General features: G+C 33.7%; 2 protein-coding genes across 2 annotated transcripts; both read left to right on the top strand.

Moving 5' to 3' along the window:
- The first annotated feature begins 956 nt into the window (after positions 1–956).
- Positions 957–13,836, top strand: LOC149908834 (retinoid-inducible serine carboxypeptidase-like). The gene is made up of 9 exons (XM_090120400.1): positions 957–1,023; positions 1,318–1,541; positions 1,752–1,851; positions 7,826–7,956; positions 8,082–8,403; positions 8,521–8,718; positions 12,136–12,213; positions 12,298–12,452; positions 13,750–13,836. The coding sequence occupies exons 1-9, from the start codon at positions 972–974 to the stop codon at positions 13,810–13,812; spliced, it is 1,323 nt and encodes a 440-aa protein (XP_089976526.1). The 5' UTR covers positions 957–971; the 3' UTR covers positions 13,813–13,836.
- A 1,725-nt stretch (positions 13,837–15,561) lies between these two features.
- Positions 15,562–18,830, top strand: LOC149908833 (uncharacterized). The gene is made up of 9 exons (XM_090120399.1): positions 15,562–15,763; positions 15,843–16,066; positions 16,149–16,248; positions 16,321–16,451; positions 16,607–16,904; positions 17,196–17,378; positions 17,558–17,635; positions 18,042–18,196; positions 18,476–18,830. The coding sequence occupies exons 1-9, from the start codon at positions 15,643–15,645 to the stop codon at positions 18,536–18,538; spliced, it is 1,353 nt and encodes a 450-aa protein (XP_089976525.1). The 5' UTR covers positions 15,562–15,642; the 3' UTR covers positions 18,539–18,830.
- Positions 18,831–19,364: the final 534 nt, after the last annotated feature.

The raw sequence follows: 19,364 nt of genomic DNA, 5'->3' as shown, positions 1-19,364 counted from the left end.
CACGCTTTAAATAATTCAGAGCTTCGAATTTAAATAAGCAAGTCATTCCAAAAATGAACAATGTAAAATATTAACATTTTTTATCCGTTACATGTGTGTCGACTTATATACAATTTGAAATATTTAAATAAAACCGAATATAATGCAAATGTTAAGCTTTGTAGAATAAAGCGAAATTCAAATTACCTACCTACTTCTGTATACTAAAATATTGCTTGGGTATTGTTAGGGCCCACTAAATAATTAGTACCCTACCTAATCTCTTACATTTTTAATTTTTATAACTGCACGTCCTTAATTAATATGGTAATAAATTATTGACATAAAATTAGCATATACCATAATATTGCAAATTTGGATGATCCTGAAATTCATAGATAGGTATGAATAACAGTAAGTTCAAATAACTATTTGCAATGTAAATATCTGTGTCAGGTGACTTGGGCGATCTGCCCTTCACACCACGGGAAATTTATTATTTCAATAATATATATTATGTAGTTTATATTTAATGTTAATTTTTATCTCTCAGTTTAAATCTCAGTTATTCACTTAATAGATTAGTTACTTACTAGTAAATTAACAAAATCAATCGTAAAAAAACTTCTCGGGGTCACACCTTCCGAAAACTCGTTAACTAAGTATTATTTATATTTAAGTTAATAAGCAAGTATAAAATAAATTTATTCGATTTATATTGATCATTATTATGTGATAAAATCTATATTTAGCAAAATAAAGGTATATATTACGGATTTTTGTGATTTAAATATGAGGTAATTAAAATCACTACCTACCTCTTGTCAACATTTTGAGTCATACTGATACTGCTAATACGAGTAGTTACATTAAATTCAACATATTGGACCGAATATTATAGTGATAAGATATGAATTAATAAACCTAGATAAGCAATGGCTACTAATACAATTAAATAACTATATTAGTTCTTTCGATGCTTTATAATCGCTATGTTGTTATGCTTGTTGATTTTATCATTGTTTTCACCCTATTGTGTTCAAGGTATAGCATATTATGTATTAAATGTACCTACAATCTTAACTGATTTTTCAAAATTGTCACATAACGTTCGAGATTCATAGATTTTTTTTTCTCATATGATAGATTACGTTGATCATTAGGTATTGTTTGGGAATAGTTTTGATCAGTGCTTGTTTCAATAAAGATATTGCAACCTATTTCTAGTGATTTAGGTTCGAATCGTGTTTTATGTATTGAATTTTTCCTTCTATTTTTCTTTCTATACCTTTATTGCGTAATCAAAATCATATCAACTAGAATATAATGTAATTACAGCACAATATGGTGATTACAAACAAGACTTCGGTTATGTGGACGTCCGTGAGGGCGCCCATATGTTTTATTGGCTATATTATACCACGGCTGACGTCAAGAATTACACAGAAAGGCCATTAATAGTATGGCTGCAAGGTGGACCCGGAGGATCGTCGACTGGTATCGGTAATTTTGATATTCTAGGACCCCTCGATCTCACGTTGCAAGAAAGAAATTATACTTGGGTAAGAGATCATATTTTACGGATTACAATTTTTAAATTTCTAATCTTTAAAAGCATTCGTTAATCATTTATAAAATTTTAATTTTTTATAGATACTTATGATTCAATGGAATCTAGATTTTTTCTAGGAACATTTTCCATGCTTTGAATTTATCATATTATGCAAATAGTGATAGGTCATTTTCATTTTCTATGTATTGTGTTATTTTAGATTAAAAATTTCAATGTACTTTTCGTGGATAATCCCGTTGGAACTGGATTTAGTTACGTCGATGAATTAAGGTTTCTAACCAAAAGTAACGATGAAATAGGTAAATATAATCTTCTTTATGCAACCCAAAAAAAATTCTTTAATACAATTCATCTTCCCGAATAAAAATACCTCATCTAATTTTTGGGATAATATGATTAATCAATGTACTTAATTTTCTAACAATGCGGTACAGAACCTCAGCATTATTTTTGTGTAATCATCCTATTATTATGTAACACAATCACAAAATATCATAATAGCTGTGTTTTACCTGAAAATAAAACACATATTAAATACTTACCTATATTTGAAGCTTACTTATTGAGAAGGCACCTAGCTTTTTCCGCCTATTTTTCCCTCTCTTTCCGTTGTATATATGCTATCTCTCTCGCACATCTCTCCACCAGGTGGCGGGGCGCTCGATAATGTGCGGGCGCTGGATGTTTTTTCATTGAGTCGAAATCCACAACAGGTGGACGTTAAGTGTAAGCTTCAAATATAGGTAAGTATTTAATATGTGTTTTATTTTCAGGTAAAACACAGCTATTAAACACTTGACCGTAATTTGAAGCTTACTTATTGAGACCCGTTTGTTACCCACCTGGTGTAGAATATATGGACGCCAATGTGAATTTGAAAACATAAGTAATTACTTATTTCTTTATTTGAAAGAGTAAGGTGTGCAGATAGTATACCTACCAATAAATCACACAAATTTTTATATTATATAATATATTAACAATCCCAGATGAAAAGTTAATCAAATAAGAACCAAAAAGTTAATCATAATGATTAAAAGTATTAGAACTTATGAGATTGGTTCAAGTGTACCTTAGTTAACCTTTTGGGCTTGAAAAGTTAAAGTTACTACAATTTCCACTATCTTTAGCGTAAATCTGCGAAAGCGCCAGTAACGACTTTCAATTAAGCATTTAGATGTTACTTACAAAATGAAGCAAAAGCTGATCCCGACGAGGCAAAAATACCACAAACTCAAACCTTTATTTATTCAATTAGAACTCTGCAGAAGCACAATTGAATCATCTTAACATAATATTACCACCTGTCTCAACTCACACAGTTTTAACCCAACCTGATACAAGCAGACAAGAAGAGACCTTGGTCCTTACTTTTGGGGTCAAAAATAAATTTAAAAAGGTCACCCCTTGAATAAGGCAATAAAATATCAAAACAGGTAAACAGTTTTAATTATAATACAGATTTTTAACATCCAACCAAACCGTGCGATATCTATTAATGTTTAGAGCCAACGCCACCGATCATAATCTAAACATGGCTAGTACTTTCAGTACAATGCATGAATTATTTATTTAAAACTGATAGGTCATAAACTCTGTACTGAAAACAAAAATATATTGAACTCAAGAGACTAAAATGATAAGGAGCTTATCTGTGTCCCAAAACTACAATTACTACAGCCAAGTACGTTACTTCTAATCAATTCGGTTTTAAGATATAATTATGATTTATATCAGAACTTATATACCGAAAGCCTCGGGACTACATAACGTGACTTATTTATAATAATAGTGTTTGTACATGACACTAGGCAGTCAACAGCTATATGAACGTCAGATAGGAAAAGAGCCTTTATCCAGTCAGTAACAAAGGATTTTAACTATAGGTACTTATTCTAAAACAAACAACTACTACTAGCTACTCCGTATGACTTTTGGGTAGACGGAGGCAAATAGGGTTTTTATTCCAACTATATCATTTGATATTTTGAAAATGTACTCCACATTTTCATACCGTCAGAGTCATTTTGCAGATTATAGTGGTGCGGCACTGAACACTGTCTATTAGTTGGCTGGTGCTGCTGACCGGGCCTTCAGTTCCGCTTTCCAGAATACCTTCACCCTTCTAGGTGCTACTACTACTGAAATAGCGGTACTCTATCGCGTCGTTCAGGTCTGTAACTGACAGGATTTCTCATATTATTGTAACAACCCTCGCTCGTTCTAACGAGAACAAATTATCGCCAAGGAATTCTGCTGCAGGATAATGGCAAGAGAGATTATAAGCTTAACTATGCATTATTATGTTCAGGAATATGGTAGATTTTGAATACTATCGTCGTCTGAAAGTATCTCCTTTCGATTAACTTCATTAAGGATGCAGATCTGATCCCATCTTTGTTCCGTAGGAATGCTTCGACAGTCTAAACGTTACACTGGACAAAGAAAATTGCCCTAAATATAGTCGGTTGTTCCAACATCCGTAATATGGCTAGCCTACCTTGCTAGCCCTTGATTGTAACTGCTACCAATGGAGGCATTGGTCTTGTGTTGTCCGCAGTTGTGCGAGTGCAAAAATGAAGAACTGAGCTCGTGGGGAGCTATGTCAAATGAATCTGTGTTAAGATTATGACAGTATATGACAGTCGGCTGTGGATGCGAAGACAGGACATTAATTTATTCATCCGTAAACACGCGAGGCAGCCACGGACAGCGATATAGCAAGAACTAAACTAGCAAAGTTTAGTTCGCTTACCAGACTTTGTCATGTTTTAAATGCAGTAGGTATATCCTCTGTATAGCATTGCATTTATGACTATGGATAAACTTAATTCACCCGTAAACACGAGAAGCAGGCACGGATAGCGATATAGCAAGAACTAAACCAGCAAAGTTTAGTTCGCTTACCAGACTTATATTTTAAAAGCCGTATAGTCTCTACTGCATTTCATTTATTGCCCCCCCCCCCCCCCTCAAAGCAAAGAAATGAGAAGTCATTTGGCAGAGCTTTCTCGTTAAGGGTAGGGGTTCCAAGTAATATCTAATAATAAGAGGCTTTTGTTTGGAAAGATTGACTTTCCGTTATTTATCCTCTATCCTATGTAACTCAACAGTCAGTATTCTCAGCATTCGTTGAGTACTTAAACGTTTTACGTTTATAGTTGTATATAACTTTATTATACAATATAATAATCCTGGTGGGATGACAAGAAACTTGTCTAACAAACGATTATCCTAATCCCTCAGCGATTTATTGTTTGAGCCCTGAAGAAAAATCTCATGGGTGCAATAATGAGGTTTAAATGGGTTGAAAAAACGAGTCAAATAAATTGCCTACAAGACCGGGCAACTAAAATAGGCCTATGAGAGGTCAACTATACGTAATCAATCGTCATTTGTTACATTCAATCGCTTTGCGATTAAAAAATCTCTTCCGATGTTTTTACATGAAAATTGGTCGGCTAGTGCCATTGAATTACGATACCAAACATACCGTTGACACAAGGCTTGGTGACAATCCTCGAAACCACCGCCACAAATCATCTGCGAGATGATATTTGATCCGAATCGCCTTCCTTTGTTGTGAATAGGCTTTGCATTGGTAAATACGATTTGTTCAATTCCAATTTCCATAATTGGTAAACCAATGGTGGTTTCCTGATTCCTGAAGCGTAAACTTTTAGGATACGAAGTATCAATTTCATGCGCCCATTATTTAACGTCTCTAACCTTTATTGTATTTATTAGGTCATATTGCTATACTACCCACTGTGAAGTAGATTTCAAAACCTTTTTCTACCTACCTTAGAAGAGTGAAGATCCGATACGGTCATATCCAAAACTTCTTTCGTTGGTCCTCGTTGACGAAAGCAAATATCTATGATCATTTTAATGATCAATCCTTTGTATATTTGCACCAATCGCCATCAAAGCCCCGCGAGGGCTGATATATTCCCCGTGGAGACGGTTGCTATCAAAGCCCCGCGAGAGCTGATATATATTTGCACCATGTCTCCGTGAGGTACTGTTGTAATCAAAGCCCCGCGAGGGCTGATATATATTTGCACCATGTCTCCGTGAGGTACTGTTGTAATCAAAGCCCCGCGAGGGCTGATATATATTTGCACCATTTCTCCGTGAGGGACGGTTGTAATCAAAGCCCCGCGAGGGCTGATATATATTTGCACCATGTCTCCGTGAGGTACTGTTGTAATGAAAGCCCCGCGAGGGCTGATATATATTTGCACAATCTTTTCCGTGAGGGACGGTTGTAATCAAAGCCCCGCGAGGGCCGATATATATTTGCACCATTTCCCTGCGAGCGACAGCTGCGCGAGGGATGTTTGTAACTAGAAATAAGTAGGGCCTGCCAAAAAATGCTTAAGAGACACCCTGCGAGGGTGGATTTGACCTGGCTAACCCCTGCGAGGAGTAGTGGCCACATTTATGTATTCTGCTTCGAGCAAGAATACACCTTAGTGCTAATATAAAATTAGCAGTAAATAATCATTTAAATAATATAGCAATTAACAAGGTCCTTTAACTTATTTTCCAATGTTAGCGACAACTGTCCAGGATGAAATAAGAATTGATTTGACAATGGTAATTAATTATTATGTTTATATAAAAAAGGACTAACTATAATTCAAATCAATTCACTAAATTTTTAAAATGAACTTCGATTCATATTTATTTTTATTCATGCAATCGATGTAACATTTAGTTGCTTTATATCCGTTAACATTCCTTACGAACGCAAGAATACCGTCGTAGGACGTTATATTTAATTGCACAAAATAATCTCCACTCACCCGCAATTTTTTACTTTTTGTCAAGGTGTACAAGTTTATAATATTATTCTAAAACGTTAGAAGTGAATTGTAAATCCTTTGAAATAAATGTATCTAAATCTAATTTATATTAAGGTATCTCGATAATTATATTATACGATAACCCTTTCAGCACAAGTTCAGTAAACCAAAGAATTTAATTGTAAAATTTTGGTACTTACTCGTTTTAACAAAAAAGTTGCATCATTTGAAACATAGGAAACGTAATTTTCAATCAAATTAGCCGTGTGTAATATGTCTATTTTCACATAAAAACGGATCAGAACAATACTCATAAAAGGACACGTATAGACTACGGATAGTTTTGAATGTGTGGTACATTCATGGTACGTATCTACTATACATGAGCGAATTCCATCATTATTCAGTTGAGCGGTAACTCCCGTACGATTTATAAAATAATATCACAACATGTTCTGACATGTCGTGACTTCTTGGAGCTGACTCATCTCGTTCGATAATTTTTAGTAATAAACTATGATAGGAATTCCGAACCGTTCCTAGCGATAACGACAATGTAATAAAGTCCACGTGTTTTCCACGAAAAATTCACTTGTAACATTGTAATAAAAACACATTATTAATTATTAAAAATGAAATAAAATATTAAAAATATCTATATACAAGAGAGGGTATTTGATATATCTAGTAATATCAAATAATCACAAAAGTAATATTAACGATTCGAGTAAAGCCGAACGGTAACACCGTTAAAATAGCTTTACTCACAGTATTAAAAATTCAAATATTAATTAGTACATATTGCATAATGAAATATTTCAAAAGAAAAGTTACTATTTCAAGTAAAATGTAACGGTTGTATCGTTAATTTTAAATATCTTTATTCATGCTATTAAGTATTTAAGCATATTGAAAAATAACTATTGCTGAAGGATTCATTAAAAACCTCAGCATTTTAAATAAAGTCCAACGATTATACCGTTGACTTTAAAGATTTTTACTCATTTTTAAGTAAAATATCATAATTCATAAGAATAGATTAAAAATAACTCACTGTACCGATCCGACGGGATACACTTTTTAACACTTTTAGCACTTGCTTTAAGCAATACTTAATACTTAATAGCACCAAGGTTGTAGTCTTGTAGACAACCTTCTCGCGGCGGAAGCTAGACGCCAATGAAAAAACATCCAGCGCCCGCACATTATCGAGCGCCCCGCCACCTGGTGGAGAGATGTGCGAGAGAGATAGCATATATACAACGGAAAGAGAGGGAAAAATAGGCGGAAAAAGCTAGGTGCCTTCTCAATAAGTAAGCTTCAAATTACGGTCAAGTGTTTAATGAATATTATATGCATATAATTATTAATTTCTTAACTTAAGCAGTCAATAATTTTCATAGCCTCAGTTATGAATGATATTTTAAAAAAGAAAAATATATACATACAAATTATGTTTTAGCACTGGATTTCGTAGAACTAATGCGAGGGTTTTATAAAAACAATCCTATGTTTGAAAATGTACCCCTGTACATATATGGACAATCTTATGGAGGTAAAATGGCTATCGACATGGGCATTCGAATGCGCGAGGTAAAAATTTCAATTTTCTTAATATTATGAAGCAACTAATCACCTAATGTTACAATTTAATAACATTACAAACTGCTAATTAAACAAACTTAAGAATTAATCTCATAAAATTTTAATTTCATCAGGCAGAAGAAGCTGGGACAATCAAATCAAATTTAAGGGGAATTGCTATGGGTAATGCTTGGATATCACCTGTCGATGCTACTTTAACCTGGGGCCCACTATTATTAGCCGCTGGTCTTATAGACAAGACCGGTTATGATAACATCCAAAGATCAGCATTGGAGGCTGAAAGGCTATTTAATGCTGGACTCTACCGGGAATCCAGTTTCCAATGGGGAGCGACACAGCAGCAAGTGTTTAGCGCAACAACTTATGTGGACTTTTACAATATCCTCACTAGAATACCACTTAATTGGCTCCAAGATACGCCCAGAAATCTTGAAGGTATTTTAAATATTGCGTATCTAAAACTTTGACTACCTAGGACGACGGAACTAATTATTTCTACACTAGGTACTAATTTTGACGTTTATTAACATTATTAACGAAAAATGTTTCCAGATTTTTTAACGAAACTGACAATAAGAGATCACCCCCTAAAGTTACCAGAAGCACAGGAAGAGATAGATCTAGATGTGTTTATGAATACAGTAATTAAGGAAGCGCTTAACATACCCGTAAATGTTACGTGGGGATCACAATCAAGTGCAGTTTTTGACACCTTGAGAGGAGACTTTATGAAACCTGTTACCGATGGAAGTACGTACCTACATCATAATATTTTGTTAATAGCCGCCCCAACAAAATTAAAAGGTCTTTAGATACTATTTGCTAGTATTGTGTGGAAATGGCTCAGCCGAAGGAAGCGCGTGTGCCGCCATTTCATCTCGGCCGACCCAAGTCCACACTGATAGAGCTGCTTCGCGCAGCAATTGCTTTGCGAGAATGTTCACTTTCTGTGAACCCGCCTATTGATATTTATATGTTTAGTACTTTGAGTATATTCTTTCTTTCTTTCTTTCAAGCCTTAATTCACCCATAGTCGGGTATAGGCCTCCTCATGTTTTTTCCATTCTTTTCGGTCTTTGGCCAGACGCATCCAAGATTTACCCGCTGTTTTAGAAATATCGTCTGACCACCGTGCTTTCGGTTTGCCTGGCTTACGTCTACCACTCCATGGTCTCCATTCCGCCACTTTCAACGCCCATCGTCCGTCGCTCCTTCGGCACATGTGGCCTGCCCATCTCCACTTGAGTTGGCATACTTTGAGAACAATATCAGTAACCTTTGTACGTTTTCTGATAGTTCTATTTGGTATGTGGTCTAAAAGGGAGATTCCGAGCATGGCACGCTCCATTGAACGTTGAGCTACTTGCAGTTTGTGAGTAACTTTTTTAGTCAATGTCCACGTTTCTGCACCGTATGTGATCGAAGGTGTGACGCATTGATCGAACATTCGCCGCCTGAGAAATAGTGGGATCTTCTGGTTTTTAAGGATATCGGCAAGTTTACTGAAAGCCGCCCAACCTAGTTGTATTCTTCTGTCTATTTCATCTGTCTGCCCATCCCCTTCCAGTTGTATGGTTTGGCCTAGGTATATGTATGTTGTTACTCTTTGTATTGTGTGTTCCCTAACGGCTAAGCTGTTCAAGTTAGGGTATTCTCTGCACATGAATTGGGTTTTTTGTGTATTCATTTTTAATCCAACAGCAAGCGAAGCGCTATACAATTGCTCGATCATCATTTGTAAGGCATCGGGTGTGTGTGCGAATAGGATGATATCATCAGCAAAGCGTAGGTGGGATAAAAATTCTCCGTTGATATTCACACCTGTTGATGACCAATCCAATGTTCTAAATACGTCCTCTAAGGCCGCTGCAAATAATTTTGGCGATATTGTATCTCCTTGTCGAACGCCTCGCTGAATAGGGATAGGTTGGGTAAGTTGATGAAGTTTGACCTGGAGAGTAGCACCGCGGTAGATTTCTTTCAAAATTTCCACATATCTCGTGTCAATTTGACAGCGTTGTAGAGCATGGAATACTGCCCAGTGTTCCAAGGTGTCGAAAGCCTTTTCATAATCAATAAAAGCTACACATAATGACTGACAGTATTCTGCGCATTTTTCTATGACCTGGCGTACGGTAAATATGTGATCAATTGTTGAGAAATTGCGTCTAAATCCCGCTTGCTCCACTGGTTGTTCAGCGTCAAGTTTACTAGCAAGTCTATTTGTCAGTAGTCTGGTAAAAACTTTATAGATGTGAAGAAGGATCGATATAGGCCTATAGTTGGCAAGATTGGCCTTGTCACCTTTCTTGTGCAATAATGTGACTATGGCATTTTTCCATTTTTCAGGAGCTCGCCCTTGTATAAGCACACTATTGTAAAGTTGTTGGAGTTCTTTAAGAAATAATGGGCCTGATTTTTTGAGCAGTTCAACTGGAATATTGTCTTCACCGGGCACTTTATCACATTTCATTTGCTTTAAGGCAGTTTTTATTTCGTAGAGACTGAAGTCAGGTAAGTCTTCCGTGTAGTGTCTCGTTAATTTAGCTCTGCAGTCTCCCGGTATAGAAGTAGGTTGTGATGATGAGGTGTATAGGTCGGAATAGAATTTTTCAACAATCTCCATAATCTTTTCTAGATCGTTGGTCTCTTTCCCATTTTCTGACTTCAGTCTACAAATATGCTGGCTACCAATTAACAACTTTTTTCTGAATACTTTGGGGCCTCGGTTCTTAGTAATAGTATCCATTATAGTGTCGTGGATATGATTCCTGCAGTCCCGCCGTATAGCTCTTTTGACTGTTTTGTTAAATCCTGATATGTCGCTTGAGTGATTAGAGAGTAGAGTGCGTCTTTGATCGATCAGGTTTTGGGTGGTCACTGATAATAAATGTAATTTCTTACCGGCTTTTGGTTTGCTAAACTCCATTGCAGCCGTTTTAAGTGCATTTGAGAGATGATCATTTATGTTGTCAATGTCTTCGTCTACACTTTTCTCTCTAAGCAGGTCTTGAACACGCTGTTGAAATTGGTCGGTATTGGCGGATATAGCATTTAAATTATATTTAACATTTCTTCTTTGTATGAGTTTTGAGCGTTCAGACTTTGTATTCAACCGGATTTTGGCTCTAACTATCCTGTGGTCACTGCCCATGTTAATGCAGTTTAAAGTACTGACGTCAGTTATTACGTATTTCTTGTTTGTTAGAATGTAATCTATTTGATTTTTAGTAGTACCATCTGGACTAGCCCAGGTCCACTTCCGGTTATTCTTTTTTTGGAAAAATGTATTCATTGCATATAATTTATGTTTGATTAGAAAGTTTACTAATAATTGACCTCTACTATTTCTGGTACCCAACCCATGCCTTCCTATGTATTCGTCATTTATTGTAGATCCTTCTCCAATCTTTGAATTAAAATCACCCATAACAATAGTATAGTAGCAAGGCGAAGTGTTAAGAGCGTCCTCTAGGTGACCATAGAATTCATCGACAACCAAGTCGGCGCAGGAGCTCGTTGGTGCGTACACCTGCACAACTTTTAGTTTAAGACGACTATTAACGTTAAAAATAGCGTAAATTACCCTAGATGAAACAGGGGTCACGCTCTTTAGAAGATGTGCAAAGGATTTATTAATTAAAATTCCAACACCACCCTGCGAGTTCTCATTTCCTTTGTGGTATAGAAGGTGGCCAGACGGTAGTCTTGTGAGACCTTCACCCTGTCGGCGTGTTTCGCAAAGACCCATAACTGTCCAATTGATTTTGTTCAGGACGCTGTTTTCAAGTTCCACAAGATGTTCATTTTTAAGAAGACTTCTCACATTAAACGTAGCAAAATTTACAGTGTTTTTATGGCAGCCGGATCCCGTCCAGAGATTTTTAGCACCCCCTGTCCTGTCGGATCCCCGACCGCTGCCGTAGTCAGGCCTAACAGGACCGCTGGGAACTGGGGGCCGTGGTTTATTGGCTTTATTCATATTAATCATGAGGGGTTTTAGCCGTGAAACGTATTGAGTATATTATAACTATAATATTAGTTAGTAGAAATATTTTTTTCGTAACTACGACTTAAATTATACTCGACTGATAATTTAATATTGAAAACGTATGAATATTCCCTAGCAATCTAATGCATTAATATATTTTTTTATATAAATTTCAGTTGAGAAGTTATTAAACGAAACGGACATAATCATCACCAAATATAATGGAAATCTAGATCTTATTTGTGATACTCCAGGTATGTATTGTCTTTATTTGAACTAAAAGCAACTATGTAATATATAAGTCCATTCTTGCTATTGATTATTGAACACTTTCGTAGGACAAATACTGTGGGTCGACCGCCTCAAGTGGGCTGGAGCAGAAGGTTATAAAAACGCACCCCGCCAACCAATTTGGGAAAATAATCAGCTGGAAGGATATTACAAATCATACGGAAACTTTAGATTCTTCTGGATCAATAAAGCAGGACATAGTGTACGATTTCTATTTTATAATATTTTGATAAAAGTATTACATATTTATATTTTTTTTTATCCGCAATGTGAGTTATCAGTTAATTCCTTGGAAATAACGATCTCTAATGTTACTTGTAATTTTGCTTCTAAGATCTGATACACTTTTTCACAATTGGCAAAGCGATTAGACAATCTATTTTTCTTCCGCATGACGTCTGAGGACCAATCAATACGCTATCCGGTAAAATTAGTAGACAGACATTTTTTACAAATTACTACCTACTCATCATATTTGGGGTTTAGCGTTTAAGGCTTACTAATCTTCGTAAATGGGTAATAGGTTTATCACAAAAACCAAATAGGTCAGCCAATTGATAGAATCAAATTCGTATAATGTCCGAGCAAATATTTTCACATGATAGTACGTAAGTACATACTTATAAGTAGTTAATATGTATGAGACTACAACAATGCCCAATAGATAATAATGTATCAATATATCACATTCAAACTAAAAGATACTGAAAATAAATTATATAATTATAATATCTAAAAGATCTAAATGTTATAATAATTGACTTGTGTAGATACAAATCTACCAGTAGGTAATGCAACACAAATATGATTTTTAAATTTATTTGCACTTGTTATTTAGTTTTTGCATTAGAATATAGATAACAGAAATAATTATAATACAACAACATACTTGTAACATGTATTTTTAATTCGTTCAATTATGCGATGCGTTTTATTTACGTTATGTTGTGTTAAATTAGTTTTTTTTTTTTAATCTTTATTTTATAAAAGGGGATTTGTTCATAAACTGAACATGTCATCCCCATAGGGACATCTTAACTATTTTAATTCTAAGGTACAAACTAAAAAATATCTATGGTCTACGACTAATTCCTTTAAGTACAAAACTATACAACTTTCTAGTAATATGAGAGATAGGACTTGATAACAAGGAATTTATCAGTCCCACCTCTCGCAAATTGTATATACCATTTACAGATGTAAATGAATATCGCTCCGCTTCATTCCGAACACATTCCACCAAAATATGATACACATCCTCAATCATGTCACACTCAGAACATCTAGGAGTCGGAACTTTCTTCATAAGGTATGCAAAACTGTTCAGTGGGATGTGTCCAGAACGGAGTCGGAACGCCGTAACTAGTTCGGCTCGGTTGAATTTTGCTCCAGCAAACCATGGTGAGCGAGTAAGATCGGGTTGTATAGTTTTGTACCATATTCCTGTTGTGAAGTAATGCCTATATAATGTGATCAATAATTTGAATAATAATTTGCAGGTACCGAGAGATAACCCAGCTGGATCTAACGCATTTCTCCGTGACATGACTACATTTGGATAATAAAAAATAACGTTATTCAAATTATTTCAATATATTTATTTTACCTTGAATGTCCCACTTATACAAAGTTATCAACTTAGAGCATAAGGTCGTTAGAATAAATTATTTTTGCAAATAATAGGTGTGAAGGTTTTTAAAAGAAATGTGAAGTAGTACGTAAGATAAACATACCTTAAAAAATGTTCTTTTAAATAAAAAAAAAATAAAATATATGTGAAGTTGTTAATAGCAATCAAAGGCAATGTCCTAATAAAAATTCATTACTGGCATTAAAGGGAAATAAAAGATTTCCTTTTCCTGTATCACTGTTATTTTTTCATTTCCTTATACATAATATTTAAAATAATTGCTCTTACATTTCGATTGTGTATTATGGATAACAATATTTTTTATACCACGAATTGTTAGTATTTGGTATTTTCCTGTCCACGTTGACAATGTTAGTTTCCTTTTATGCTGCAATGGTATTACATTTTTCTGTAATTTTACACTAATAGCTTTTATGGTCAACGTTGAATATCAATAATTGCAATGATGACGGTATTGCAAAATAGTTCAATCACGAGGTTGGGTAGAAATTTTCTCCGGTATTAGCTAGTTCAATAAAGAAACGAATCTTCAATGGCGGCCAAGGCTGACTTTGACAGATGGTAGGATCAGCAAAAAAGAAAATAAAAATAACGTAAATTGATAATTATTTTATTTATTATTTTGTTAATTATTTTAATTTGTTTGTTGACAAACTGTTTTGTTATGATATTTGTGTATTTATATGAACTATCAAATGATATATACAGAACGCAACAAAATCCCCATTAATACTCGTAGTCTCGTAATTAGCCCATAAACTGAACAACTTTCCCCAAAGAATATATTATTAAAGAAAATATTATTTACTATAGCAAATACATAATTGTCATTCTAAATATAAATGGCGAAAATGTTACAAACTAAAAAAAAAAATTAGGCTCGCCGGTACAATAATTACCCACGATTTGAAACTTGGTGATATTTCTGTGAAAAGTTCATATTATTTCTTGTCCATATTTTTTTTTTTTCAATTTCAAGGCAATTCTCAAAACTTTAAACTCCAATATCTCAGAAACTAAGTGACTCCTCACCCCCCCCTTTGGAGGAGGGATTCCCACCACTCCCCCCTCCCACAAAAACCTTAAATTCGAGGGTTGTATTTGTACACTTCTTCCAAAAATTATAACAGGGAAAATTAAATACATTTTACTTTACCCTATTTTTTTTTGCATACCGTACGGCCGTGTGTGAGCGAGAGGGAATGATAAGCGCCGCCATTGAAGATTCGTTTCTTTAAAGAACTGACTAATACAAAGAATAAGTAAACGATGCAGTTGTCTTACAAAAATATTATTGTTAGGTTAGTATTATGGAAAGTAATTAAAACATACCTACATAAATTTATTAACAAATAAGAATACAAATATCTATAATACTATGTAGAAACATACTTATTGCTAAGTATAATAATAAGAGGGTTGATGTAGTAATTATCGTATTTAATTTATAATTATAATAAGATATGTATATGTAGATTTCAGAATTGATAACTCAATTAATTTTTGATATAATCAATTATTTAAAATTTTGGAAATATGTACCTTATCTCTTACTAACTGGGCGATAATTATAATCATGTATTGCAATAATTATCTCTATTTAAATAGCTCAATAATTGATAGGTACACGAGTAACCTATGTTGTGTCCTTAATCTTTGTTGTAAGTAACGAAATACGATAAGAGGTTGTATTCTCCTACTAAAAGTGGCTAATACCAATCAATAAGTCAATAAATAAACAATGTCTAAAAAGTTTATAACTATTATATCCGTTATAGTCGGCATACTGATATTAGCTGGACTGGGTGTTCTCATTTGGTGGCTAGTAACAGATACTTCAAATGATAAGTTTGAAACAATTCGTAAGTAATCAAATTAATGTAACAAACGTATAAATTTATAAAATAAATGTTAAACCAATTCTATCTTACCTTCCTTTAGTTCTTGAGGGTGATGGGTTAGGCCAAGTGAAATACAATGCAGCATTTACGAGAATTTATGGAGCCGGCGATATTTTCTGGTGGTTCTTCCCATCCACGTCGGGCCAGAGTCGACCAATATTACTATTTCTAGGTGGAATTACAGGAATACCCGACAGTTTTCTCTTGAACTTTGGAGGAATCGGGCCCTTAGACTTTAATCTAAATGCGAGGAACACATCTCTGGTAAACAATAATTATTTATATTCAATTCAAGTTCAGTGAAGTATAAAAACCTAGTGCTAAAATTATTTGTATATTATTTTAGGTAAGCGATTACCACTTGTTATTCGTAGACAGCCTCATAGGGACTGGATTCAGTCAACCAGAAGATAAGGAGTCAATCTTGACAAATATGAACGATATGGGTAATATTTTGTTCTTTAGCTAAATAGGTTTAGATACATTGTATCAAGCTCATCGTTATGTTTTGCTTGCAGTTGATAATTTAAAGTTTACTCTACAATCGTTTTATGGACATAACGATGAATATGAAGATGCGCCTTTATACATTTATGCCCAAGGTGATGCGTCTCTTTTAGCCATTCCATTGGCAACACAATTAGTAGAGGTGGGTACGTTATATAGGATATTATATTCAGCATATTGTTAAAATAAATACGGAAAACAAAGTGATAACCTTTTTTCATATCGCTCATTAGAATATACAATCTATATAGAATCTATATTAGAAGCACTGTAGCATACAGTATTTTTATTTAACAGGATGAGGACTACTCTGATAAATTAAAGGGTATCTTCTTGGGTAATCCTATAATATCACCAGCTCTTACATTGACCAATTTAGGATTCTATTTAGAAGAATTGGCGTACGTCGATGGTGATGGTAGAGCAGCAATAGAAGAATTTTCATCCTCGCTATCCTACTTAGTTTCAACGAAAAATTTAGAGGAAGCCTTTGATCAATTTTTATCTTTGGGCGAATTTATAAATGAAAAAGCTGGTGCTGTAGCGGTAAATATGGGATATATCGTTGAAAAGTTAACTCGCAACTCAGTGAGAGGTACTAAATATTTAGGTTATTTTTGAAATGCCAATTATATTTAATTTGTATAATTATATATCTTATATATAAAATTCTCGTGTCACAATGTTAGTCTGCATACTCCTCCGAAACGGGTGGACCGATTCTCATGAAATTTTCTGTGCATATCGGGTAAGTCTGAGAATCGGCCAACATCTATTTTTCATATGTACCACGGGCGAAGCCGGGGCGGACCGCTAGTAAGTATATACAAATTATACACGTCTCAATCACCCTACATATTTAAATTAAATTCAAATACTTTTGCAGACTATTTTGGACAAAGTGCGTATCTCAACAGAGTTATTCCATCCGACATTGATATGAAGAGGTTCATGAAGGAAACAGTTGGACCGGCGCTCGGGATTTCCAATGATATCAATTATGATGGTAACCGGGATGATGTAGTTAAAGCTTTTAGGCCACTTTACATGGAACCCATAGTAGATAAAGGTACCTAAAATTTTTTAATCAATATTTACTAACATATTGATATCGTATATTATTCATTATTTTCTTCGTGTGCATGATCTATGATGCCTAGTTAAGACGTAATCTCATTTTAATATTAAATTGTTTAGGAATAGATGATTATACAGCTTTTTCTCTAATTCGTCGCTTATCTGTTTCAGTTGAAAATATTTTAAACAACTCAGATGTAAGAGTAACTATTTTTAATGGAAATCTGGATGCAGTATCGAATACACCGGGTAAGAAATAATTTATTAGTTTATTTCTTTATCAAGTACATACTTTAATAATGTAGGTAGGTATTATAAAACAATATAGAAAGTCCTAATCCCTAATATCTACAATTTATATTTATTATTTATTAATATGCATCAATTTGGTTCTTATTTTTTATTTACTTAAAGTTTATTTCATGCAGTAAGGTCTATTACTAATCAATAATAATATTATACCTACCTCTCTCTTTTGTTTTTAAAATATAACGGATTTTGATTTGAGCCGTAATTCATTTCAATGGCATTTATTCATTTAGAAGGTACCTACATAACGATATTTTCTCGAGAATACATCATAAAATATATAACTTGTTAATAAAATACATTTAGTCGAAACATTTCAAAATAATTCACTTTTATGTTATTTCAGGACAACTAGAATGGGTTGACCATTTAAATTGGTATGGACGAACTAATTTTACCAACAGTGAAAGAAATACTCTTGTAATAAACAGACAAATAGAAGGATACTTCCGTGAATCAGGTCGCCTTAATTTCTATTGGATTAACGTTGCGGGGCAATCGGTAAGATTTTCTGTCAGTAATACCTATCGTAAAATGCAAATTAGAATTAATGTAATAATGAAAATAATTACAAGGTAAAGAGAGACTATGAAATGTAAAATGTGTGATCTATAGGTAATCCTGAAAAAATACAAAATATTATTGTTTATCTGAATCAATGATAAGAATATTGAATAATCTTACCACATGCTTACCATTTAGGTACTATGAAAGCAAAATACATAATTTTTATTCGTGGCTACTGCCTACTTCCTTTTAATTATCCTTTTTATGTTTCAGACACTCTTGGACAATCCTGTCGGAACAAAAAAAATGCTAGAACGAATAACACGTGAAACATAATTTTGTGCTTGATTTTATATTTTAAATAAAATATGCAACATACTATCGAAATTACGTAACAGAAAACCAGTAAATAAATTTAATCATGTGTATCCCCATTACTGACCTCATAAAATATAATAATAAGATGGTCTTTCGTGCTTAACGTAATATAATTTATCGTACTATAAGTATTCATGTGATTAATGAGATGATGAAAAAAAAAATACATACCCTTAAATCCTGTAGACTGCAACATTGTCATAATCACCTTATTTTAATTTTGTAGATAGTAATTATTAATAATCTCATGTGAATTCAAATTTAAACAAAGCTGACAATTAATAGGTAATTGAAATAAGATTGAAATATTGAAATATTTGTCCATTCTTTTTTATGTTTTTCAAAAATGTTTTTTAACACCTCCTTAAATTTGCCGCCAAAATTAAATTTCCATAGATAAAATATCACAGACCATATCATGAGCAGGACTATAATCAGATACACATCAGATATAACAAAAGAAAATGTAGACTCAGGTACATATAATAATAATTAATAATTATTAAAATAACATTTTTAATTTAAAATAATAAAACATAACTCTTTAAATTCACTTTTTTGTTTTCGTCATGCAGATTAATTGTATTCTTAGATTGTATTGGTGTACAAAATTTTATATAACTAAAAATTTTAGTAAAAGTGGGCTTGACTATGTTTTTTTTAATTAAATAAAATTATAAATAATTTAGTCAAAGAATATTAAGACTGTATATAGATGTATGCCTTTGCCCACCCTTTGCCGTTTGACAACAACATACGTCATAGAACTCATAGATTACTTAGG

The sequence above is a fragment of the Colias eurytheme genome, chromosome 4 (assembly GCF_061535395.1).
Source record: "Colias eurytheme isolate Ceu_HAF_F1 chromosome 4, ilColEury1 Martin Lab GWU primary, whole genome shotgun sequence".
In the NCBI taxonomy this organism is placed as follows: Eukaryota; Metazoa; Arthropoda; class Insecta; order Lepidoptera; family Pieridae; genus Colias; species Colias eurytheme.
The sequence above is the reverse complement of the archived record's forward strand: the minus strand, read 5'-3'. Positions and strand labels throughout refer to the sequence as shown.